The 27,249-nt window shown below is 41.4% G+C and overlaps 2 protein-coding genes across 4 annotated transcripts; both read right to left on the reverse strand.

Annotated features, from left to right (window-relative positions):
• Positions 1 to 20,048, reverse strand: LOC311144173 (nectin-3-like). 3 transcript variants are annotated; one of them, XM_084180180.1, is made up of 11 exons: positions 20,005 to 20,048; positions 14,706 to 14,791; positions 13,418 to 13,490; positions 12,218 to 12,565; positions 10,145 to 10,450; positions 8,847 to 8,949; positions 8,101 to 8,255; positions 7,450 to 7,552; positions 7,293 to 7,335; positions 7,116 to 7,193; positions 1 to 7,002 (listed from the first exon to the last, which is right to left on the reverse strand). In XM_084180180.1, the coding sequence occupies exons 3-10, from the start codon at positions 13,470 to 13,472 to the stop codon at positions 7,158 to 7,160; spliced, it is 1,149 nt and encodes a 382-aa protein (XP_084036306.1). In that variant the 5' UTR covers positions 13,473 to 13,490; positions 14,706 to 14,791; positions 20,005 to 20,048; the 3' UTR covers positions 1 to 7,002; positions 7,116 to 7,157. The 3 variants fall into 3 exon arrangements, with proteins under 3 accessions (XP_084036306.1, XP_084036305.1, XP_084036307.1); XM_084180179.1 differs by lacking the exon at positions 20,005 to 20,048 and having other exon boundaries at positions 14,706 to 14,825; XM_084180181.1 differs by lacking the exon at positions 20,005 to 20,048 and having other exon boundaries at positions 6,707 to 6,988; positions 14,706 to 14,825.
• LOC311144175 (uncharacterized protein) lies at positions 19,130 to 26,164 on the reverse strand. The gene is made up of 4 exons (XM_084180182.1): positions 26,079 to 26,164; positions 23,444 to 23,529; positions 22,184 to 22,256; positions 19,130 to 20,352 (listed from the first exon to the last, which is right to left on the reverse strand). Exons 3-4 carry the CDS (start codon positions 22,236 to 22,238, stop codon positions 19,757 to 19,759), a joined length of 651 nt encoding a protein of 216 aa, XP_084036308.1. The 5' UTR covers positions 22,239 to 22,256; positions 23,444 to 23,529; positions 26,079 to 26,164; the 3' UTR covers positions 19,130 to 19,756.
• Between the last annotated feature and the right edge of the window lie 1,085 nt (positions 26,165 to 27,249).

The raw sequence follows: 27,249 nt of genomic DNA on the forward strand, positions 1-27,249 counted from the left end.
GATATTTAACAGTTTACAGTATGATCAAAAGCACTGAAACTAAAGTGTTGTTAAAAAAATATATTCTCAGGAAGGAAACAACTGCTAATCGTCTAACAGACGTTCTCTGATGCAAGTTTGGGGATTGCAACAAAACTGGGGTTTTCCCTGACTTCCTTCCCCTAGAGTGGTCTAACAGCTACTGTTCACTACAGCGCCTGGTCACCACAGATATTGAATTATTTTTCATTTCACTGAAGAACGAAATGCATGCCCCACTCAGTATAGTATAGGTTTAATAAGCATCCAACCAATCAGCATGTGTGAATAAAACCAACACAAAGAAATGTACGGACTAGTACTGTACACACACACCAACCACTACCACCCCTAAACCCACACACCTGTCTCTTCTTGTTGATAAAAAGGCAGGTGTGCATACTAGGTTAATCTTTAGGAATGTTTTAACTTGATAAGATTTCATGTATTTTGGAAGATGGTGTTGGGAGGAAATTGAGGCTAACACAGTTGATGGTTCTGGAGGGAATGAATCTGCCTTGAACCCCCATGTGGTCTATAAGAGCCACTCCCATATCATCTATCAAGCAGACAGAGCACAGCCACAAAGACCCCACAGGAAACAGCTTGTCCCTGTGTTTCTAGTTCCAAGGCTGAAATCAAAACAGATCTAATTTTATTCGTCACATGCGCCAAATACAACCGGTTTAGACCTTACAGTGAAATCCTTACTTACAAGCCCTTAACCAATAATGCAGTTTTAAGAAAAATAAGTGAAGTAAAAAATTAAATAACAAACAATTAAAGAGCAGCAGTAAAATAACAGTAGCGATGCTATATACAGGGGGTACCAGTACAGAGTCAATGTGCGGGGGCACAGGTTCATCAATACAAGGACTTTACAGTGCACTAACCAAAGCAGGGCCTTGAGTAAACGTTGAACATGGCATGACATAATAGTCTCTTTCTAACCTGCATTCTAACTATTAATTTAGTGAAAAGATTAACATTGTAACTAGACCTGCTTTGTAACTCATAATGTAGTGAAAATACCTGCATTCTAACTACTAACTACCTACAGTAACTACTGGTGGACAAAAATGCAATGCTACACTAATGCTAGGCTAAAACAACAAATATCATAGGGTTAATCAGGGATAGGGTTAATGCGTGGATAGGGCTGTGGCAGTCATCAGCCGGTGATTGTCAAGCAAATAACTGCCGGTCTCACGGTTATTGACAGTAATTGACCGTGAATTAACATAAACACATTTAGCATCTCCTGGCTAATACACATAGCCTACAAGACACTGATGCAGACCTTTGGAACATCTACATTTTAAAAAGTCAAATAAATCCATGTAATATAGCCTACACCTTCACAATAAATACATTATTTATTTTAGACAGGTCTAAAGAAACATGATATGTAGAAAATGTAGTCTATTACAGAAGAAGAGAATAGCATACTCTGAGTTGTCCTAATGTTAGGTCCTGATCTGGCTATGCCATATGGCTATGGGCTACACTAGTTCATTTAGCAGACTTGCTTAGAATTTCATGGTAATATTTTATAGTATTTTATAGTATGAAGAATAAAATTGAACAAACCTGAATAAAATAGAAAGGATATTTTCTCCAAACGATTTGAGGGAGTGTGCACATGTTGCTATTCTGTGTTGAGCAGTTAACAAAGAAACAGGTCCTCCTATATGCTTAATTTAGAGTTATCTATGTACATTTCATTGTGATACAAACGTTGGGCTATATGTTATGATTTTTAATTCATTCTAAGACTGCATGATGTGACTCTAATGAAGATTTTTTTTAAAGTCGCATGAAAGGCATGAGCTCTGCTTAGTTTTTTGTGCAGGCTGTACACACTTCATCTGTCTCTCATTGACATTTTGACAAGCACTTGATAATGCTTCAAATTTCCCAGCGGCATCCCCTTTGTGTGGCCGTAATGCCCCCTAAAAAAATCCATGCCTTTTGCAGCCAGTGGCCTTTGTGCCCTTAGGCTGAATATAATAATTGTAATTCCCTTCTCCCTGCATGCTGCGTGCTCCGAAGCGCCTCTCACTCACATGGCTCTCTCAAATAGCTCAATTCTTATTAGCCAATGCCCGTCACGTAATCGGGTCTTTCTCACAAGCTACAAGTGAAGACAGACACATCGGGGACGCAACTGTGCGCATCCTTATCCAATTCTGAGGCGCATATTGAAGATATTGGAAGAACTGTCCACATGTACTTTTCGTCAGCCAACAAGATGAGTAGGCCTAATGAACAGTAAAAGCACTAGCCTATGTCATTCTACAGTCATGGTCAAACGTTTTGAGAATGACACAAATACTAATTTTCACAAAGTCTGCTGCCTCAGTTTTGATGATATCCTCCTGAATGTCATGAAGAGTGATCAGATGAATTGCAATTCATTGCAAAGTCCCTCTTCGCCATGAAAATTAACTTAACCCCCCCCCCAAATATTTCCACTGCATTTCAGCCCTGCCACAAAAGGACCAGCTGCCATCATGTCAGTGATTCTCTCGTTAACACAGGTGAGAGTGTTGACGAAGACAAAGCTGGAGATCACTTTGTCATGCTGATTGAGTTAGAATAACATAATGTAAGCTTCAAAAGGAGGGTGGTGCTTGAAATCATTGTTCTTCCTCTGTTAATCATGGTTACCTGCAAGGAAACACATGCCGTCATCATTGCTTTGCACAAAAAGGGCTTCACAGGCAAGGATATTGCTGCTAGTAAGATTGCACCTAAATTAACCATTTATCAGATCATCAAGAACTTCAAGGAGAGAGGTTCAATTGTTGTGAAGAAGGCATCAGGGCGCCCAAGAAAGTCCAGCAAGTGCCAGGACAGTCTCCTAAAGTTGATTCTGCTGCGGGATCGGGGCACCACCAGTGCAGAGCTTGCTCAGGAATGGCAGCAGGCATATGTGAATGCATCTGCACGCACAGTGAGGCAATGACTTTTGGAGGATGGCCTGGTGTCAAGAAGGGCAGCAAAGAAGCCACTTCTCTCCAGGAAAAACATCAGGGACAGACTGATATTCTGCAAAAGGTAGAGGGATTGGACTGCTGAGGACTGTGGTAAAGTAATTTTCTCTGATGAATCCCCTTTCCGATTGTTTGGGGCATCCGGAAAATACCTTGTCCGGAGAAGACAAGGTGAGCGCTACCATCAGTCCTGTGTCATGCCAACAGTAAAGCGTCCTGAGACCATTCATGTGTGGGGTTGCTTCTCAGCCAAGGGAATGGGCTCACTCACAATTTTGCCTAAGAACACAGCCATGAATAAAGAATGGTAACTTCGAGAGCAACTTCTCCCAACCATCCAAGAACAGTTTGGTGACGAACAATTCCTTTTCCAGCATGATGGAGCACCTTGCCATAAGGCAAATGTGATAACTAAGTGGCTCGGGGACTCCAAGCATTGATTATGCAAAAATGGGCCTCCATCAGTCAGGATGTGGCCCAGAAGTTAATTGACAGCATGCCAGGGCAGATTACAGAGGTCTTGAAAAAGAAGGGTCAACACTGCAAATATTGACTCTTTGCATAAACTTAATGTAATTGTCAATAAAAGCCTTTGACACTTGCTTGTAATTATACTTCAGTATACCATAGTAACATCTGACAAAAATATCTCATAACACTGAAGCAGCGAACTTTGTGAAGACCAATACTTGTGTCATTCTTAAAACGTTTGACCACGACTGTACTATCCCCCATAGCACAACAGTTTACATATTTTTTTCTGTGTGAGAAATAAATATTCCAAACATATTCTGGGACATTTGTGGGATGCGATAGAGGCCAAAGTAATACAACCACTAGCATCAAAACAACTTTTTACGCAATGAGGCTGTGGTAACAGATCAGAACGTTTACCTTAAAATGTTTATAAATTATTAGGCTATTTCTTCACATTATCAGCGAAGCAATGAGCACACAGCAGAAGGCTATAAGCGCAAATGTTCCATTAGCGGGAAAATACCATTATCAAAAGTGACCGCAAATGCGGTTATGCATGTATTGCTTTTATTATAAAGATGCATTTTTATGGTGAAAATTATCTTCTCCAAACTTCAAACTCTGCGCTGCCTATGTATGCCAGTTAGGCTCTACACCTATTATAAAAGCTGATTAATGTGCTTAATTTTAAGAAGTTATTTGGCCACTTTAGTTGTGATACAAACCCTATCAAAACATATAGGCCTATGTGCTAGGCTACATGATTTGTGGGACTATGATTTGAAAAAGTCGCAAAAAAAGATATGCATTGTTTCTTGCCTTACACTGGGCATAATTCACAAGTGATAATATATAATTCACAAGTGATAGGCTAATATTGTCACCAAACAGACTATTCCTGATTTAATCTTGTCTTTACATATACTCCTGCTGTAAAGAGAAGCAATCTACTTAATATTAGGAAAGTTGAGAAATAAATATAGTAGGTCTAGCCTATAGAAATCTGATGGGATCCTCCTCTTTTTAATGGAGGTCATCACTCTGTTTTCTCACACAATTGAATAGACTATTGAAATGTTGTGCGACATGAGCTCATGAGCTATCATTAAGTGTTTGATTGCATTTTAGATTACATTTGCATTGATGCCAGAGTGATTAGAGGGACAATAGAGTGCTGCTTACCAGGCAATTAGCAAGTTTGGTAAGCTACCATCAGCAGCATCAGAGCTTGGAGAAGCCTAATTACCGTGACTAAACAGTCAAGTGGAATTTGACTGCCTTCATGATTTGTGACCGCCGGTGTGGCGGTAATATCATCACTATAACAGCCCTATGCTTAGATCATAAGGCAGCTGTTAGTGAAGCTTCTGTTCCCAGTGGATCACTAGCCACACCCTTGATTTCCTGGTTCCTCTTATAACTGCTGCCTGTACCAAGACTGCATTAGGCTGCATAATATGAAGGAATGCATTTTGGAGCAGCTACAAGTAACACCAACAGCCAGGGTTTTGCTAGTCATTACTGACAAGACACATATTATTTAGATTATACCTGGCCTCCCTTTAGATGGCTTCTACATACACCATACATACATACATACATACATACATACATACATACATACATACATACATACAGTGGGGGAAAAAAGTATTTAGTCAGCCACCAATTGTGCAAGTTCTCCCACTTAAAAAGATGAGAGAGGCCTGTAATTTTCATCATAGGTACACGTCAACTATGACAGACAAAATTAGATTTTTTTTCCCAGAAGATCACATTGTAGGATTTTTAATGAATTTATTTGCAAATTATGGTGGAAAATAAGTATTTGGTCAATAACAAAAGTTTCTCAATACTTTGTTATATACCCTTTGTTGGCAATGACACAGGTCAAACGTTTTCTGTAAGTCTTCACAAGGTTTTCACACACTGTTGCTGGTATTTTGGCCCATTCCTCCATGCAGATCTCCTCTAGAGCAGTGATGTTTTGGGGCTGTTGCTGGGCAACACGGACTTTCAACTCCCTCCAAAGATTTTCTATGGGGTTGAGATCTGGAGACTGGCTAGGCCACTCCAGGACCTTGAAATGCTTCTTACGAAGCCACTCCTTCATTGCCCGGGCAGTGTGTTTGGGATCATTGTCATGCTGAAAGACCCAGCCACGTTTCATCTTCAATGCCCTTGCTGATGGAAGGAGGTTTTCACTCAAAATCTCACGATACATGGCCCCATTCATTCTTTCCTTTACACGGATCAGTCGTCCTGGTCCCTTTGCAGAAAAACAGCCCCAAAGCATGATGTTTCCACCCCCATGCTTCACAGTAGGTATGGTGTTCTTTGGATGCAACTCAGCATTCTTTGTCCTCCAAACACGACGAGTTGAGTTTTTACCAAAAAGTTATATTTTGGTTTCATCTGACCATATGATATTCTCCCAATCCTCTTCTGGATCATCCAAATGCACTCTAGCAAACTTCAGACGGGCCTGGACATGTACTGGCTTAAGCAGGGGGACATGTCTGGCACTGCAGGATTTGAGTCCCTGGCGGCGTAGTGTGTTACTGATGGTAGGCTTTGTTACTTTGGTCCCAGCTTTCTGCAGGTCATTCACTAGGTCCCCCCGTGTGGTTCTGGGATTTTTCCTCACCGTTCTTGTGATCATTTTGACCCCACGGGGTGAGATCTTGCGTGGAGTCCCAGATCGAGGGAGATTATCAGTGGTCTTGTATGTCTTCCTTTCCTAATAATTGCTCCCACAGTTGATTTCTTCAAACCAAGCTGCTTACCTATTGCAGATTCAGTCTTCCCAGCCTGGTGCAGTTCTACAATTTTGTTTCTGGTGTCCTTTGACAGCTCTTTGGTCTTGGCCATAGTGGAGTTTGGAATGTGACTGTTTGAGGTTGTGGACAGGTGTCTTTTATACTGATAACAAGTTCAAACAGGTGCCATTAATACAGGTAACGAGTGGAGGACAGAGGAGCCTCTTAAAGAAGAAGTTACAGGTCTGTGAGAGACAGAAATCTTGCTTGTTTGTAGGTGACCAAGTACTTATTTTCCACCATAATTTGCAAATAAATTCATTAAAAATCCTACAATGTGATTTTCTGGATTTTTTTTCTCAATTTGTCTGTCATAGTTGACGTGTACCTATGATGAAAATTGAAGGCCTCTCATCTTTTTAAGTGGGAGAACTTGCACAATTGGTGGCTGACTAAATACTTTTTTCCCCCACTGTACATACAGGAGAGTTGTTGTTCCCGCTGAAGAAACAAAGCCCCTCCACCATGACAAGGCAGTCCACGAGAGAAGCTGTGGTGGAGGAGGGGCCGAGCCGAGGTTTCTAATGTCACAGTGAATACTGCTAGGGTCTCTGTTCATTAGATGGTTGGAGAATGTGCCTCTTCTTTGCAAATGGTTAGAACAATGGAGAATGTGTGGACTGGAAATCTTCCCACACCCATTGCATGTCTGAGATTCTTCTGGCATCCGCTCTCAGCCTGTCCGGCGATTTCTTTAAAATAGAACAATAAATATACCTCATGAATAGACAATAGCTCCAACAAAATATATTTTTTGTAATATTTAAAAATATTTTTAAAAAAAATCATAATGTGTGTTCCTTACATCACGATACTTCTTCCTGATCCGCCTTCCTGGTTTGGAGTGTTAGAACCCAGACGTCCCAGGTTCATCTTCCTCAACCTTGTCATCAGACATTATAACAGTACTATTACATAGCAAAAAGTGGCTGATGTGATAGGGTAATCACGCAACAATGGTGGACTTTAACTAGTCACATACCTGTGGGGGTGCCTGGAACTGGTGATTGGCCATGATTGAATTCCTTGGATATCGTCCAGAAAAAAATATCATATGAATTTGAGCCAATCATCAAGTGAAAATGAAATGTTTTCATAATGCAAAATGATGTTCATAATATTACAGTAGTTGATATTACCAAGGACACTGTCCGTATTTCCTCCTGTACCATACGAGTGCAGCTGCAGTAACAATCAGACATAGAATGACAATGAGTAGAAACCAACAGGCAGCAGAGGTCTCTATGAGGAGAGAGGGGATACAGTTAATATAGGAAACAGTCTGTATTTACAATTACATATAATTGTGTTGACCTAACAAGCAGCATGGCTCTGATGCAAACACTTTCCTGCAGAAAGCAAAGAGATAATACTAGGTAATAAGACATGTACATATGCAGTAAGAGATAAGTGTGTATCATGACCATCTTAGTTAGTGGTTATACAGTACCTTCCTGTAGAAAGGGGAATGAGGACATAAGTCTGATACTAACACATGCAGTGAAAGATAAGTGAGCATCTGCCTCAACATTGTTATCCATGCTACATCACATTTCTCATAACCTCATATATGTGTTTTATGTGTATGCCAGTAATGCCTGTATTGTTGCCAGACAAATTTCCCTACGGGACAATAAAGTATTCAGTAAAGTACTCAATCAAGCAAGCAAGCAATCAACCAATCGCATAACAATTATATGCCACTTATAAAACAGTATAAGCAACCAGTATGAATACTGTGTGTGTGTGTGTGTGTGTGTGTGTGTGTGTCTCTCTCAGGTGCTTCTCACCAGAGGATGTGTGTACATAGAGGGAGCCAGTTGCTCGTCCGTAGGGGTTGGAGGCCTCACAGATATAGAGACCATTCAGCTCAGAGCTGAGACTGAGGAGGTGCAGTATGTCTCCCTCTGCTCTCACTGAAGACACAGGCCATGGCTGGACCACTCTGGAAGAGAGAGAGAGGAGAAGAGGGGCTGAGTGTGTGACTGTGTATGTGTGTGTCTGTGTGTGTGTGTGTGTGTGTGTGTGTGTGTGTGGACATGTTTAACTATACCTGTGTTGGTCCCCACAAGGTCAAATGCTATTTCTAGTGGGTTTAGGGTTAAGGTTAGAATTAGTGTTAGGGTTAGAATTAGGTTTAGGGTTAGGGGATTGGGTTAGTTTTAGTGTTAGTGTTAGGAGCTTGGGTTAGGTTTAGGGTTAGTTTTTTTGGTTAATGTTAGGGTTAGGGTAAGGGTACGGGTTAATGTTAGGTTTAGGGTTAGGGAAGATAGGATCTTGAATGTGACTGAATTGTATGTCCCCACATGGTTAGATGCGCAATACTTTGTGTGTGTGTGTTTGTTCGCGTGTGTGCGCGCGCGTGTGTGTGTGTGTGAAAGACAAATGCATGATTTGACTGCCAGCAAAATTCAAAAACTGTCCTTTAGACATGAACAAACTGAAGCTTCAAGCTAATTTAGATATCACGTCTTAACAAGTTTACCTAACATTTACATTTAAACTGGATTGAACTAGTTTACATATGAGTGAGTACCTGCTCCAGGTGTAGTTGGGTTGTGGGTTGCCGTCTGCTAGACATAGTAAGACTGTGGCTTTAGAGGCCTCACTAAGGGTGATGGTCACTGACTGAGGTGGATCTATATGAGAGAGAGAGAGAGAGAGAGAGAGAGAGAGAGAGAGAGAGAGAGAGAGAGAGAGAGAGAGAGAGAGAGAGAGAGAGAGAGAGAGAGAGAGAGAGAGAGAGAGAGAGAGAGAGAGAGAGCTAGGAAGTCAGTGACTTAGCAGTGTGGAGCCAGGACAACATCTCCCTCAACATCAATTAGACCAAGGTGCTGATCGTGGACTATGGGAGAAAGAGGGGAGAGCACGCCTCCATCCACATTGACGGGGCTGTTGTGGAGCGGGTCGAGACCTTTAAGTTATTTGGTGTCCACATCAGTAAGGACTTAACATGGTCCACACTCACCCACACAGCCCTGTAGAGAATGGGTCTTCAGATCCTCAAAGAATTATACAGCTGCACCATCGAAAACATATTTTCTGAGTGCATCACCGCCTGGTATGGCAATTGCATCGCCCTTGACCAAAAAGCGCTACAAAGGGTGGAACTAATAGGTGTTAATAAAAGGTGGAACTAATAGGTGTTATTCAAAGGGTTCTCCTATGGGGACAGCCGAAAAAACATATTTGGTTCCAGGATAGCACGTTATTATCTAAGAGTGTATAGACAGACAGGGACTGTTTAGAGGGACTACTAGGCTATAGCCAGTGAGAGTCTATACTTACAGTGGATGTCTATGGTCTGTGACAGTGATAGTGGAATTTACATTTACAGTGGATACCGACAGTGTAGGACAGTAGTAGTGGAGTATATACTTACAGTGTCTGTCTATAGTGTAGGACAGTGGTAGTTTAGTATATATTTACAGTGTCTGTCTATAGTGTAGGACAGTAGTAGTAGAATGTATTTACAGTGTCTGTCTATAGTGTAGGACAGTAGTAGTAGAATATATTTACAGTGGATGTCTATAGTGTAGGACAGTAGTAGTAGAATATATTTACAGTGTCTGTCTATAGTGTAGGACAGTGGTAGTATAATATATTTACAGTGTCTGTCTATAGTGTAGGACAGTAGTAGTAGAATATATTTACAGTGGATGTCTATTGTGTAGGACAGTAGTATTAGAATATATTTACAGTGTCTGTCTATAGTGTAGGACAGTGGTAGTATAATATATTTACAGTGTCTGTCTATAGTGTAGGACAGTAGTAGTAGAATATATTTACAGTGTCTGTTTATAGTGTAGGACAGTGGTAGTAGAAGACAATTACAATGGATGTTTATGGTGTAGTTGTAGCTCCTTTCTGTTGCCAGGGCAGACTGGTTGACCACACACTGGACCTGCTGCTGATTGGCTGCTCTGGTTGGCACCCCGAGCAGGTGGCTGAGTACTGTGGTAGTTCCATTGGCGTGCTGGGTGGAGTTTGTCATTGTCCTCAACAAACTGCCGAATGTACCTGAAATCCACTTCACTTCTGCCTGTGGCTTGGCACCAGCAGCCACACAGGTTGCCAAGACAACCTCATTCTCCCCAATGACAGGAGGAACATCAACTGTCACACTCACTACTGGAGGAACTACGACCAGAAAACAAACAAACAGAGAACAGAAAACATGAACAAGTCACTCATTATTTTGTTTCCCATGTAGCTCAGTTGGTAGAGCATGGCACTTGCAACGCCAGGGTTGTGGGTTTGATTCCCACGGGGGACCAGTATAAAAATGTATGCACTCACTAACTGTAAGTCGTTCTGGATAAGTGCGTCTGCTAAATAACTACAATGTAATTATAAATGTGGAACTATATGTGAAAAACAACCAAAACACACACAGCCTGTCATGTGAAACTTATCCAAATGCTCATGTTACATGACCAACAAACCCTACCATGTTTTCTATCTGGCCAATTGCAATATACATCATTAGTAGCTACACATTTACTGTATTGGAGGTTTGGGCAAATCCGGTTTTAACAGGTTTTAGCTCACCCTGATGATCGGTACCTGCACCTGAGGTATTAGGTTTCACACATCACAAAAGCTGTTTTTCATTTTCAGCAGTTCCATTGAAAAGCCTTCACAGCCCAGTGATTATGCCGTTAAGGGATGCTGTATATATTCCAAATGTGGAACTATACATAAAAAAACAACCAAAACACACACAGCCCGTCATGTGAAACTTATCCAAATGCTCATGGTACATGACCAAACTTGAAATAAACCATGTTCTCTATCTGGCCAATTGCAATATACATTATTAGTAGCTACACATTGACTGTATTGGAGGTTTGGGCAAATCCGGTTTTAACAGGTTTTAGCTCACCCTGATGAGAGGCTCACCACCTAGAACCTAGAACCCTCTATGCAAGGTTCTTCCATAGAATTAGGAATTAGAATATGATCTCTATGGGTTCCTGATAGATTCCCCTGTAAATGGTTCTGCCTAGAACCCTCTATAAATAATAACATATATTTTTAAATGTTTTATTGCCACATAAACAAGATAATTGCAGTGAAATGTGTTGTTTTACAGGGTCAGCCATAGTAGTACAGCACCCCTGAAGCAAATTAGGGTTAAGTGCCCATTTTTTTATTTCTAAGACATTCTAAGGTTGGTACTGCCACAACCCTACCCCCAACCCCATCAAAGTTGCCCATCCCTGCTCTACTCAGAATAAATTATACAATCACACTCAATTCTCGTTATTAACACCAACTCCTGAATCAACACTAGAAATGTTACACTGAAAAATCCACACTGCTGGTTCACTCATACTTCAATCTATTCTCCCACTCCCTGCTCAATACAATTACAAAATATCATTTATGTCAGTATTGTATTTGTAAAATGATTAAGGGAATCATTGCACAAATCATATGCACAAATATTCTCATATACTGTAGGTACAGTTTTAAACATATTTAAACATTTATCAGATTACTGGAACTCCTGATGTTAAAGTTTAAACAATTAGATAAACACTAATGCTCATGCACTATTTAAAAGTAAGAAAAAAATTACAATAAAGATTTCTATGTAGAAACCTTCTTGCCTTTCAAAGAATCAGCAAATAACAATTTCTTCCAAAAACAGATCTTAGGATAAAAAAAGGTTATAGGTCGAATCGTATCCCTCTGGAAAGAACCCCTTTGGCACCCTTTTTTCTAAATGTAGAGAAGATGGATGTTCCTTGGCAAAGTAAAACCTGTAGATGAGGGCTCTGCTCTTGCTTAAATAATGAACCTTCCAACTATTTAGCTTTCTAGTATTGATTATCACAAACAGTCTTTCTACACTGTCAAAAGTAGAAACAGTGATACAAAGAGTGAAGGAAGAGTTCTTACCAAGCACAGTCAGAGGAATCTCTGTATTGTATGCTCCACTGGGGAAAACACTAAAGATACATGTGAAGGTGCCTTCATCCAACAGTCTGACAGCTGTTATTCGAATAGATCCAAGGTTTTCTGATGGGTTTCCAATAAACTGGACTCTACCTTTCAATCCATTTGGTGCAATAAAGTTAGTAACCCCATTGGGAGAAATCAGCAGAAAATTATGGTTCTGTGTTTCTTCCAAAGTACTTTTCTGCCATGTTATCTGTTCGAGGTCCTCGGTTGTCTCTATCAGTCTGCAGGATAAGTCCACATCCTCCCCCTGTACCACAGTCCTGCGTCCTCCAATCACCTGTATACCTGAAGAGAAAACACAAGCCAAAAACACTGTCCAAAAGATACCTGTAGAATAGATGGTTATGAACTCTAATAAACAGAGATGTTACCTAAACACACCGATAAGACCATGATTTGTATTTAGCTGTGCTTATGAACTATGATATCCTATTGATATTGAATTGTGGTTATTGCAATAACAAATGTGCCAATTTCTCAATATTTGACACAATGCACATTTGGGCAGCCATAGTCAGAGGAGATGGCTAAAGCACATACTGATCTGGGTCCAGTCTAGTCTGAAACTACTTAGTGAATATGTTATTAGAATAATAAGCCAAAAGCCCTGACTCTATCCCTACACTTATTCCAGAGTAAGATATTCAATACATTCCCAGATACTTGTGCATGCTCAGCATGTCTCAAAACATACTGAGTTAAAAACATAGTAAACATATTGAGTTAAAAACATAGTAAACATACTGAGTTAAAAACATAGCAAACATACTGAGTTAAAAACATAGTAAACATACTGAGTTAAAAACATAGTAAACATACTGGGTTAAAAACATAGCAAACATACTGAGTTAAAAACATAGTAAACATACTGAGTTAAAAACATAGTAAACATACTGAGTTAAAAACATAGTAAACATACTGAGTTAAAAACATAGTAAACATACTGAGTTAAAAACATAGTAAACATACTGAGCTGATGTGTGTGCCTTATTGTACCCTAAAAGGACCAGGACTACAATTTAATGGTGGGATTGTGTGTTTGGTGGGTGTTATTTTCTGCCTGGTATTAATAAGAAAAAAGTGACAAAAACATTAGCGTAATAATATGACATTTGATGACGTCAATTGAAAACCTACTTTCTGTGTCCTTCTGGATGATGAGTAGAATCACACAGCACAGCTTCTGTAACATGCTTTGCTCTTCTCATTGCTAGGGCCATAGGGGAAATGTAATTATAGAATTGTATTACATTTTGAGATTGCCGTTTGTAATAATGAGGACCTATTCATTGTTTATGCAAAACAGTTATGTAGGCTATCTCAAATGTAAAATAATGTTGAATGCAATGCAATTTATTCGAGCAATGGTCTGCAATCACCACTCTTTGATGGAGACTATGCACATCTTGCAAAGTAGCTGTTCGGATTTCCGGTATTTAGCCCTCCGAAAAGGCTCACCAGGAAGCACACAATGTCATGACTCGTGTTTAGTCCTTAATTTTATTTTAAATCAAATGACCACAGGTCATAAACCTGAATTACAACAAACAAATAATGACCATATATTACTCAAATATATAATGTAAATATTATTCAAATAATATAATCATAATGTAAATAATGAAAATCAAATAAGCCTACAACACCATAAAAAATGTGGCAAATCTGGTTTAAAACAGCATTGGCTACATCACCCAGAATGCCTAGTGCCAGAGGAGCATGCGCACAGCGACTCCGCCGTTGCCACGGATGCTGCCACAGGACACAGAACCATGCCACCACATGCCTCGTCCAAAGGACCCACCCACACACGCAACACAATGCGGCGCTCCACCATGGATCACCGCCACCAAACCACCGCCACCAGAAACCAGCAGAGTGCTCCGAACAATCAGCACAACGCAAATGGCTGATAATGATAGCCTAATGCTATATAGCATCTGTTTAGCTGAGCTACCGCACCCAGCGAGCTACAAGTTACTCTCCGCCAACTAACACCGACACAGTGAGGTAAACGTTCAGTGCTCAAACATATAAGTGACATATACATTAATGCTAGACTGAGTAGTTCGCAGTTACATACCAACGGGCTGTGTGCTCCTGATGATTGTCTGCGGTGAAATGATTACCAGGTGCCATAATTTAAGTCTCTAGTAAAGCTGTGCATGCGCACATAACATAACATATCGAGCATCTAAGAAACTTAAAGAAATCACTCGTTCCCCATTTAATTGAACACATCAGACCCATTTGCTTCTCTTTTATCTATTTATATATTTTTTTTCTTCTCTTTTTTCTTTTCCTGAGTGAGCTAGAAGTCTCAACAGTAGCCTACACCTTATTACAAAAATAAACCAACAGTTCTATATTGGTCAGTAGTATTGAAACCAAACAGATGAATCTGTAAATTTAATAGGCCACTAACCTGTGATGAATGTAAGTTCCTCTGCTGAAGTAGCTGAGACATTTGTTTTTTGCTGTTTGTGCTGACAGACAAATGTCCTGCTGCTCCTGTAGGAAACAGTTATTGAGTAAGCCACAGCAGCTATTGCAACATGGGGTGGATCATGGATGAGACAGTCTAGGCTCCACCCCACTCGTAGAATCCTTGCTTTTCATAAGCTGTGGACTACCTCTTCGAAAGCCAATACCACTACTGGTTATGAAACATACCCATAGGCCTCATTACAAACAAGAATGATGGGACACAATTATTTTTTTCTTTAAGAAAAACAAAGTTAAATACAACAACAGGCCAGATTCTGTATGACTTGGGACCCCTCTCTCTGATGAAACACTATATATACACAATAGTATGTGGACACCCCTTCAAATGAGTGGATTCGGCTATTTCAGCAACACCCATTGCTGACAGGTGTGTAAAATCTAGCACACAGCCATGCAATCTCATAGACAAACATTGGCACTAGAATGGCCTTACTGAAGAGCTCAGTGACTTTCAACGTGTCACCGTCATAGGATGCCACCTTTGCCACAATTCAGTTTGTAAAATGTCTGTCCTGCTGGAGCTGCCGCTGTCAACTGTAAGTGCTGTTATTGTGGAAACATCTAGGAGCAACAACGGCTCAGCCGTGAAGTGGTAGGCCACACAAGCTCACAGAACGGAACCGCAGAGTGCTGAAAATCGTCTGTCCTCGTTTGCAACACTCACTATCGAGTTCCACATTGCCTCTGGAAGCAACTTCAGCACAATAACTGTTCGTCTGGAGCTTCATGAAGGGGGTTTCAATGGCCGAGCAGCCACACACAAGCCTAAGATCACCATGCGCAATGCCAAGTGTCGACTTGTGTGGTGTAAAGCTTGTCGCCATTGGACTCTGGAGCAGTGGAAACGCGTTCCCTGGAGTGATGAATCACCCTTCACCATCTGGCAGTCTGACGGACAAATCTGGGTTTGGCGGATGCCAGGAGAATGCTACCTGCCCCAATGCATAGTGCCAACTGTAAAATTTGGTGTAGGAGGAATAATGGTCTGGGGCTGTTTTTCATTGTTCGGGCTAGGCCCTTAGTTCCACTGAAGGGAAATCTTAACGCTACAGCATACAATGACATTCTAGACGATTCTGTGCATCCAACTTTGTGGCAACAGTTTGGGGAAGGCCTTTCCTGTTTCAGCATGACAATACATCCACAAAGCGAGGTCCATACAGAAATGGTTTGTTGAGATCGGTGTGGAAGACCTTGACTGGCCTGCAGAGAGCCCTGACCTCAACCCCATCGAACACCTTTGGGATGAATTGGAATGCCGACTGCGAGCCAGGCCTAATCGCCCAACATCAGTGCCGGACCTCACTAATGCTCTTGTGGCTGAATGGAAGAAAGTCCCTGCAGCAATGTTCCAACATCTAGTGGAAAGCCTTCCCAGAATAATGGAGGCTGTTATAGCAGCAAAGTGGTACCAACTCCATATTAATGCCCATGATTTTGGAATTAGATGTTCGACGAGCAGGTGTCCACATACTTTTTGTCATGTAGTGTATCATAAGAAATGAGTGATCGACATCCACAAATGAATGCATACCATATGAAACGTAATATATCATACTAAATGGAGTGTCTCACATTTACATACAGAATAATACGAAATGCTCTGAACTAGGAAACTCTGTAATGTCGGACTTGCTATCTGGTTGAATATGGCACATGCATCTGCAGGAACCTCTTTTGACGCATTTCTGTTAACGATGGTTAGTGCAGATGTTCAGCAGGCAGGAGTGAAGCACACTTTGTGCTACAGTAGCTCAGCCAGCTAGTCCTAAAGACACGGTGTCGCTAACTATCAAGCTAGCTAATACACGGTGTCACTTAAGCCGGGAGGCAGGGACAACCAGTGGACAGTGTCCTTCGTCCCCGCCTGTCTTGCACTGTTTTCCCGCAGTTCTGTTAATGCCGGTGAGGGCAGGCGATAAACTCCAATAATATTTGTATTTCCCTTTTGACCCACATTAAATAGTGTCACACAAGCATGAAGATAAGAGCGTCTGCTAAATGACGTAAATGTAAATGTAAATGTAATGTCGGGGGGAGAAAGATGATTACGATAACAACCAGTCTGGTTATACAAGGCAACTTTACTGATTTATTGGGACATGGCTTGACATCTTTTCCCCCATGCTGGCGCTGCAGACTGCTATATCTGTCCACTAATACAGGAATATTAAAGGCCCACTGCACTACTTTTGTGAAAAATAAATATATATATAAAAAAAGTATATATTTTGTAATATATTTTTTCAATATATCTCATCATACAGCTTACAACCAAAAGGCTATCATGTTTTATGTGAGGATGCATAGCCCACTGCCAGGTAGTACCAACTCCAGGATTCTGTAAGAGGCTCACAACAATATTATGTAGCTAGCTATTTACAGAGCCACTGACATTGTGAGTGATGTCAAACCAATATTAGGAGTGATGTTAGATATACTGTTTGCTGCTTTGGTTTGCTGTGACTGTAGGGGGGTTCATCCTCTAACCCCTGCCAAGAGATTTCTTAGACCTGTCTTTTCAACATCAGTGCAGCATGAGGTATATTATTTCTGTCCTGCTATGCAAAACAATCAACAAGTGCTGCATCCATAGTCATGGAAAGTAGGAGTGCTGAGGGTCCTGCATCACCCCCGATACAAAAATAAAATAGATAGTAATTATTAAATACAATTATAATAATAACTCACAAACTTAGTGAACTAGGCCTTTATTGCTGCTGTATGAGCAGAGAAAAAAGTACTCACTCCCCCACACACAGTCTTGACCTTCCCCAGGTCATTTGGCAGTCACTTTCATTCAAAGCAACGTACAACTGAAAGTTGCAATATGATGATGTAACAGTGTGATTGTTCCTTGTATGACCTAATATTTACTCTTGTTTTTATTTCATCTCATTTCAGAAAGGGGGTGAAATGGGACAGTGTCACCCACAGCTGCACAGGTAATGGAGTAGAAGACTGTGGGCCCTCCTGATGGACACACAGGACATGCTTCTTCCTGGATAAGATCTGTTAGAAGCTCAGTAGCCAGGTGACAGCATGGAGGTGGACGGGGCAGAGCCGGACCAAGCCCAGAACCTCGGCACCATCATGAAGGACTGCAAGTACAGAGCTTAACCCAACTTGGCCCACCTGCACAACATGTGAAAAAAACATTCAGTGGAGAATGTGGACTAAAGACACAACTGCAACTGTTTTAGCCCAGGACAGGGAGCTTCAGTGGGTCCTACTGATGGGCAAACAGGACATCCCGGAGGAGGAGGAATGGTATGGGGACGAGGGAGTAGTCGATTTCCGGCGCTCAGGTGGAGCTGGATGAAGCCGCTGGTCTCTCTCTAAATCAGAAGCCACCCTTGGAACCTCAAGCACTATCCAGTATTGTGTACTGTATTCTATTATTTTGACCTTACAGAGAGGCCCACCCACTTTCTGATACAATACACAATGGTGAGTTCTAAAATTATCACCAGTAATGAATCTAAAGGCACAATGGAAAACAGCATCTAGAGGTTTAAGTGTGGAAGCTGCTGCGTACATGTATATTATATCCTCGTAATCTAAAACGGAGAAAAGTGGCCCGGACAACTTCCTTTCTATTATCAAAAGACAGATATGCTCAACTGGATAAGTGCGTCTGCTAAATAACTACAATGTAATTATAAATGTGGAACTATATGTGAAAAACAACCAAAACACACACAGCCTGTCATGTGAAACTTATCCAAATGCTCATGTTACATGACCAACAAACCCTACCATGTTTTCTATCTGGCCAATTGCAATATACATCATTAGTAGCTACACATTTACTGTATTGGAGGTTTGGGCAAATCCGGTTTTAACAGGTTTTAGCTCACCCTGATGATCGGTACCTGCACCTGAGGTATTAGGTTTCACACATCACAAAAGCTGTTTTTCATTTTCAGCAGTTCCATTGAAAAGCCTTCACAGCCCAGTGATTATGCCGTTAAGGGATGCTGTATATATTCCAAATGTGGAACTATACATAAAAAAACAACCAAAACACACACAGCCCGTCATGTGAAACTTATCCAAATGCTCATGGTACATGACCAAACTTGAAATAAACCATGTTCTCTATCTGGCCAATTGCAATATACATTATTAGTAGCTACACATTGACTGTATTGGAGGTTTGGGCAAATCCGGTTTTAACAGGTTTTAGCTTACCCTGATGAGAGGCTCACCACCTAGAACCTAGAACCCTCTATGCAAGGTTCTTCCATAGAATTAGGAATTAGAATATGATCTCTATGGGTTCCTGATAGATTCCCCTGTAAATGGTTCTGCCTAGAACCCTCTATAAATAATAACATATATTTTTAAATGTTTTATTGCCACATAAACAAGATAATTGCAGTGAAATGTGTTGTTTTACAGGGTCAGCCATAGTAGTACAGCACCCCTGAAGCAAATTAGGGTTAAGTGCCCATTTTTTTATTTCTAAGACATTCTAAGGTTGGTACTGCCACAACCCTACCCCCAACCCCATCAAAGTTGCCCATCCCTGCTCTACTCAGAATAAATTATACAATCACACTCAATTCTCGTTATTAACACCAACTCCTGAATCAACACTAGAAATGTTACACTGAAAAATCCACACTGCTGGTTCACTCATACTTCAATCTATTCTCCCACTCCCTGCTCAATACAATTACAAAATATCATTTATGTCAGTATTGTATTTGTAAAATGATTAAGGGAATCATTGCACAAATCATATGCACAAATATTCTCATATACTGTAGGTACAGTTTTAAACATATTTAAACATTTATCAGATTACTGGAACTCCTGATGTTAAAGTTTAAACAATTAGATAAACACTAATGCTCATGCACTATTTAAAAGTAAGAAAAAAATTACAATAAAGATTTCTATGTAGAAACCTTCTTGCCTTTCAAAGAATCAGCAAATAACAATTTCTTCCAAAAACAGATCTTAGGATAAAAAAAGGTTATAGGTCGAATCGTATCCCTCTGGAAAGAACCCCTTTGGCACCCTTTTTTCTAAATGTAGAGAAGATGGATGTTCCTTGGCAAAGTAAAACCTGTAGATGAGGGCTCTGCTCTTGCTTAAATAATGAACCTTCCAACTATTTAGCTTTCTAGTATTGATTATCACAAACAGTCTTTCTACACTGTCAAAAGTAGAAACAGTGATACAAAGAGTGAAGGAAGAGTTCTTACCAAGCACAGTCAGAGGAATCTCTGTATTGTATGCTCCACTGGGGAAAACACTAAAGATACATGTGAAGGTGCCTTCATCCAACAGTCTGACAGCTGTTATTCTAATAGATCCAAGGTTTTCTGATGGGTTTCCAATAAACTGGACTCTACCTTTCAATCCATTTGGTGCAATAAAGTTAGTAACCCCATTGGGAGAAATCAGCAGAAAATTATGGTTCTGTGTTTCTTCCAAAGTACTTTTCTGCCATGTTATCTGTTCGAGGTCCTCGGTTGTCTCTATCAGTCTGCAGGATAAGTCCACACCCTCCCCCTGTACCACAGTCTTGCGTCCTCCAATCACCTGTATAGCTGGAGAGAAAACACAAGCCAAAAACACTGTCCAAAAGATACCTGTAGAATAGATGCTTATGAACTCTAATAAACAGAGATGTTACCTAAACACACCGATAAGACCATGATTTGTATTTAGCTGTACTTATCAATCAATTTTCAATCAATTTTATTTTATATAGCCCTTCTTACATCAGCTAATATCTCGAAGTGCTGTACAGAAACCCAGCCTAAAACCCCAAACAGCTAGTAATGCAGGTGTAGAAGCACGGTGGCTAGGAAAAACTCCCTAGAAAGGCAAAACCTAGGAAGAAACCTAGAGAGGAACCAGGCTATGAGGGGTGGCCAGTCCTCTTCTGGCTGTGCCGGGTGGAGATTATAACAGAACCATGCCAAGATGTTCAAAAATGTTCATAAGTGACAAGCATGGTCAAATAATAATCAGGAATAAATCTCAGTTGGCTTTTCATAGCCGATCATTAGAGTTTAAAACAGCAGGTCTGGGACAGGTAGGGGTTCCATAACCGCAGGCAGAACAGTTTAAACTGGAATAGCAGCAAGGCCAGGCGGACTGGGGATAGCAAGGAGTCACCACGGCCGGTAGTCCCGACGTATGGTCCTAGGGCTCAGGTCTCTCAGTTGGCTTTTCATAGCCGATCATTTAGAGTTGAAAACAGCAGGTCTGGGACAGGTAGGGGTTTCGTAGCCGCAGGCAGAACAGTTGAAACTGGAATAGCAGCAAGGCCAGGCGGACTGGGGGCAGCAGGGTGTCATCATGCCCGGTAGTCCTGACGTATGGTCCTAGGGCTCAGGTTCTCAGAGAGAAAGAGAGAACGAGAGAATTAGAGAGAGCATACTTAAATTCACACAGGACACTGGATAAGACAGGAGAAGTACTCCAGGTATAACCAACTAACCCCAGCCCCCCGACACATAAACTACTGCAGCATAAATACTGGAGGCTGAGACAGGAGCGGTCCGGAGACACTGTGGCCCCATCCGAAGAAACCCCCGGACAGGGCCAAACAGGAAGGATATAACCCCACCCACTCCGCCAAAGCACAGCCCCCGCACCACTAGAGGGATATCCCCAACCACCAACTTACAATCCTGAGACAAGGCCGAGTATAGCCCACAGAGGTCTCCACCACAGCACAAACCAAGGGGGGGGGGGGTCGCCAATGAACTATGATATCCTATTGATATTGAATTGTGGTTATTGCAATAACAAATGTGCCAATTTCTCAATATTTGACACAATGCACATTTGGGCAGCCATAGTCAGAGGAGATGGCTAAAGCACATACTGATCTGGGTCCAGTCTAGTCTGAAACCACTTAGTGAATATGTTATTAGAATAATAAGCCAAAAGCCCTGACTCTATCCCTACACTTATTCTAGAGTAAGATATTCAATACATTCCCAGATACTTGGGCATGCTCAGCATGTCTCAAAACATACTGAGTTAAAAACATAGTAAACATATTGAGTTAAAAACATAGTAAACATACTGAGTTAAAAACATAGCAAACATACTGAGTTAAAAACATAGTAAACATACTGAGTTAAACACATAGTAAACATACTGAGTTAAAAACATAGTAAACATACTGAGTTAAAAACATAGTAAACATACTGAGTTAAAAACATAGTAAACATACTGAGTTAAAAACATAGTAAACATGCTGATGTGTGTGCCTTATTGTACCCTAAAAGGACCAGGACTACAATTTAATGGTGTGATTGTGTGTTTGGTTGGTGTTATTTTCTGCCTGGTATTAATAAGAAAAAAGTGACAAAAACATGAGCGTAATAATATGACATTTGATGACTTCAATTGAAAACCTACTTTCTGTGTCCTTCTGGATGATGAGTAGAATCACACAGCACAGCTTCTGTAACATGCTTTGCTCTTCTCATTGCTAGGGTCATAGGGGAAATGTAATTATGGAATTGTATTACATTTTGAGATTGCCGTTTGTAATAATGAGGACCTATTCATTGTTTATGCAAAACAGTTATGTAGGCTATCTCAAATGTAAAATAATGTTGAATGCAATGCAATTTATTCGAGCAATGGTCTGCAATCACCACTCTTTGATGGAGACTATGCACATCTTGCAAAGTAGCTGTTCGGATTTCCGGTATTTAGCCCTCCGAAAAGGCTCACCAGGAAGCACACAATGTCATGACTCGTGTTTTGTCCTTAATTTTATTTTAAATCAAATGACCACAGGTCATAAACCTGAATTACAACAAACAAATAATGACCATATATTACTCAAATATATAATGTAAATATTATTCAAATAATATAATCATAATGTAAATAATGAAAATCAAATAAGCCTACAACACCATCAAAAATGTGGCAAATCTGGTTTAAAACAGCATTGGCTACATCACCCAGAATGCCTAGTGCCAGAGGAGCATGCGCACAGCGACTCCGCCGTTGCCACGGATGCTGCCACAGGACACAGAACCATGCCACGTCCAAAGGACCCACCCACACATGCAACACAATGCGGCGCTCCACCATGGATCACCGAACCAAACCACCGCTATCACCACCGCCACCAGAAACCAGCAGAGTGCTCCGAACAATCAGCACAACGCAAATGGCTGATAATGATAGCCTAATGCTATACAGCATCTGTTTAGCTGAGCTACCGCACCCAGCGAGCTACAAGTTACTCTCCGCCAACTAACACCGACACAGTGAGGTAAACGTTCAGTGCTCAAACATATAAGTGACTTAAACATTAATGCTAGACTGTGAGTAGTTCGCAGTTACATACCAACGGGCTGTGTGCTCCTGATGATTGTCTGCGGTGAAATGATTACCAGGTGCCATAATTTAAGTCTCTAGTGAAGCTGTGCATGCGCACATAACATAACATATCCGAGCGTCTAAGAAACTTAAAGAATTGAACACATCAGACCCATTTGCTTCTCTTTTATCTATTTATATATTTTTTTTCTTTTCCTGAGTGAGCTAGAAGTCTCAACAGTAGCCTACACCTTATTACAAAAATAAACCAACAGTTCTATATTGGTCAGTAGTATTGAAACCAAACAGATGAATCTGTAAATTTAATAGGCCACTAACCTGTGATGAATGTAAGTTCCTCTGCTGAAGTAGCTGAGACATTTGTTTTTTGCTGTTTGTGCTGACAGACAAATGTCCTGCTGCTCCTGTAGGAAACAATTATTGAGTAAGCCACAGCAGCTATTGCAACATGGGGTGGATCATGGATGAGACAGTCTAGTCTCCACCCCACTCGTAGAATCCTGGCTTTTCATAAGCTGTGGACTACCTCTTCGAAAGCCAATACCACTACTGGTTATGAAACATACCCATAGGCCTCATTACAAACAAGAATGATGGGACACAATTATTTTTGTCTTTAAGAAAAACAAAGTTAAATACAACAACAGGCCAGATTCTGTATGACTTGGGACCCCTCTCTCTGATGAAACACTATATATACAATAGTATGTGGACACCCCTTCAAATGAGTGGATTCGGCTATTTCAGCAACACCCATTGCTGACAGGTGTATAAAATCGAGCACACAGCCATGCAATCTCCATAGACAAACATTTGCACTAGAATGGCCTTACTGAAGAGCTCAGTGACTTTCAACGTGGCACCGTCATAGGATGCCACCTTTGCAACAATTCAGTTTGTCAAATTTCTGCCCTGCTAGAGCTGCCGCGGTCATCTGTAAGTGCTGTTATTGTGAAGTGGAAACATCTAGGAGCAACAACGGCTCAACTGTGAATTGGTAGGCCACACAAGCTCACAGAACGGAACCACCGAGTGCTGAAAATTGTCTGTCCTCGGTTGCAACACTCACCATCGAGTTCCAAACTACCTCTGGACGCAACGTCAGCACAATAAATGTTCGTCGGGAGCTTCGTGAAATGGGTTTCCATGGCCGAGCAGCCACACACAAGCCTAAGATCACCATGCACAATGCCAAGTGTCGGCTGGTGCGGTGTAAAGCTCGCCACAATTGGACTCTGGAGCAGTGGAAAGGAGGTATAATGGTCTGGGGCTGTTTTTCATTGTTCGGGCTAGGCCCCTTAGTTCCACTGAAAGGAAATCTTAACACTACAGCATACAATGACATTCTAGACCATTCTGTGCATCCAACTTTGTGGCAACAGTTTAGGGAAGACCCTTTCCTGTATCAGCATGACAATGCTCCATCCACAAAGCGAGGTCCATACTGAAATGGTTTGTTATGATCGGTTTGGAAGAACTTGACTGGCCTGCAGAACCCCTTTGGGATGAATTGGAACGCCAACTGCGAGCCAGGCCTAATTGCCCAACATCAGTGCCCGACCTCACTAATGCTCTTGTGGCTGAATGGAAGAAAGTCCCCGCAGCAATGTTCCAACATCTAGCGGATAGCCTTCCCAGAAGAATGGAGGCTGTTATATCAGCAAAGTGGTACCAACTCCATATTAATGCCCATGATTTTGGAATGAGATGTTCGACAAGCAGATGTCCACATACTTTTTGTCATGTAGTGTATCATACAGAATGAGTGATCGACATCCACAAATGAATGCATACCATATGAAACGTAACATATCATACTAAATGGAGTGTCTCGCATTTACATATAGAATAATACGAAATGCTCTGAACTAGGAAACTCTGTAATGTCGGACTTGCTATCTGGTTGAATATGGCACGTGCATATGCAGGAACCTCTCTTTATACTTCTATTGGTACATTTAGAAGTTTGGACAGGAGTGAGGTGGGCGCGCTCCAGTACAGTAGGTGGCGTTAATGCACAATAACGTTGGATGCCATCTGGCGATAAACCCCACAGAAGAAGGGGCGGGGGCGACAACGGTAGCAAACTAGCCATACGCCTGTAGACAGTCTCCTTTGCCCCTGCTTGTCAGGCACTGTTTTCCTGCAGTTCTGTTAATGATGGTGAGGGCAGATGTTCAGCAGGCGGAAGTGAAGCACACTTTGTCCTACAGTAGCTTAGCCAGCTAGTCCTAAGGACACGGTGTCGCTAACTATCAAGCTAGCCAATACACGGTGTCGCTTTAGCCGGGAGGCAGGGACAACCAGTGTATTTTTAAATATATATTTATTCACAAAATTAGTGCAGTGGGCCTTTAATAATCCTGTATTAGCAGACCGATATAGCCGTCTGCAGCGCCAGCATGGGGGAAAAGATGTCAAGCATTGTCCCAATAAATCAATAAAGTTGCCTTGTGTAACCAGACTGGCTGTTATAGTAATCATCTCATCATACAGCTTACAACCAAAAGGCTATAATCATGCAGAAACAGGCCAGGGCTATCATGTTTTATGTGAGGATGCAGAGCCCACTGCCAGGTAGTACCAACTCCACGATTCTGTAAGAGGCTCACAACAACAGGTTTTGAAACCTCTTACCCTGGCAATTTGACTATTAAACTCATGGGTACACTTGCAATGGCTGCCAGTCCTGACTTGATTGGGAACACCAGGCCTATGATTTCTTAATACGGCCCTGAGTATGTGTAGTCGTGGGAACTGTTGCAGTGGTCAGCATTACTGTGATGATCTTGTTCAGAGACTGCAAAGTTAATGGTTTACTCTTTACACACACAACCTCGATTTCTCGTTGAGTCTACAACTTCATTCACATTACCTAAACTCAGCAGGAGATACCGTTTTTTTGTGATGTGTTGATGCTTCGAAAATACAAAAAAAGAATACAAAAACTCACCTAAGATTAGATATACTCAAGAATACTTAAAGACTGTTCTGAAATAACATTCTTCTCTCCCTGTTGGTTTTCCCTGCTCTTTGCAGACTGTATATTGCACAGGTAACTAACCTCCTACAACCATCCGGAAGTCTCGCGAGGTTACATTCTGTTACGATGCGCAGCGGTAATCTTTCTGGTAATTGCGGGGCTTAGAGACAGAACCCTGGCAGTAAAAATGGTAGGTCAATATAATTGTACTGAAATTACAAATTGCATGAGCTTTTACATGTACTTACTTACTTAGTCCTCTTCATCCCGGTGGGACTGCAACAATCTTCTGCCACTGAAGTCTATAGTTGTTGTGCTATCAGCCTGGGTGATTTTGCGCTCAGCAGTTTATCTATGGCCAGCCTTCTCTCATCTATTTTCTTCAATGTATCATGTGTTAACCACTTCTTACCCTTCTTCTTTCTAAAGACAATAACTTTCTTTGGTGTTTCTGTGTGTGCATTCTTGATGTTACTCCACATGGTTTCAACTGTGCCCTGGTCTTCTTCCTCTGCATTGGCTAATGGACTGAAGCGATTTCCTAGCTCGGTGCTAAAAGCTTTCTTTATTTTAGGAGATGTGAGCTTGTTGATGTCAAAGACTTTCTGCCCTTGCTGTATGGTGTGTGTGACTCGCAGCTTCAGCCTCACCTGGGCTATTAGCAGGTAGTGGTTGCTGTTGCCCCTCGGTGGACCTTGACATACTGCAGAGACCTTTGCCATTTATTTTTGATAATGATGTGGTTGATTTGGTTGATGGTGTGACCGTCTGGGGATCTCCATGTTATCTTATGGATGTCTTTGTGAGGGATGCGTGTGACACCAAGCACACAGCTGTTATTGATGCAAAAGTCGACAAGCCTTTAACCGTTGTTATTGATGATACCACAGCCGTCTTTCCACATATCCTGTTCACAGTCTGAGTTATCGGCTCCAACCTTGGCATTCAAACCTCCCGTTATCATGATCACATCGTGTTGTGGGACCTTGGATACTGGTTGTTGTAGCTGCTCCTACCAGTCATCCTTGTCCACCTCCTCTGCCTCGTTGGTGGGGGCATAGCATTGCAGGATGGTGAACTTGCAGTACATGGAGTCAAATCTTGCTCAATGATGGGTTCCCATTCCAAGAGTGATTTGGGA

The sequence above is a fragment of the Coregonus lavaretus genome (assembly GCF_964263955.1).
Source record: "Coregonus lavaretus genome assembly, chromosome: 16".
Classification (NCBI taxonomy): Eukaryota; Metazoa; Chordata; class Actinopteri; order Salmoniformes; family Salmonidae; genus Coregonus; species Coregonus lavaretus.

Excerpts from the sequence above, each read along its gene's own strand:
- LOC311144173 (XM_084180180.1), bottom strand. The coding sequence starts at position 13,472 with ATGTTACAGAAGCTGTGCTGTGTGATTCTACTCATCATCCAGAAGGAC. Across the intron at positions 12,566-13,417 it reads CATCCAGAAGGACACAGAAA|GTATACAGGTGATTGGAGGA; the intron begins GTAGGTTTTCAA and ends TTTTCTCTTCAG. Across the intron at positions 7,194-7,292 it reads AGTTCCAGGCACCCCCACAG|GTTGAGGAAGATGAACCTGG; the intron begins GTATGTGACTAG and ends TCTGATGACAAG.
- LOC311144175 (XM_084180182.1), bottom strand. The coding sequence starts at position 22,238 with ATGTTACAGAAGCTGTGCTGTGTGATTCTACTCATCATCCAGAAGGAC. Across the intron at positions 20,353-22,183 it reads CATCCAGAAGGACACAGAAA|CTATACAGGTGATTGGAGGA; the intron begins GTAGGTTTTCAA and ends TTTTCTCTCCAG.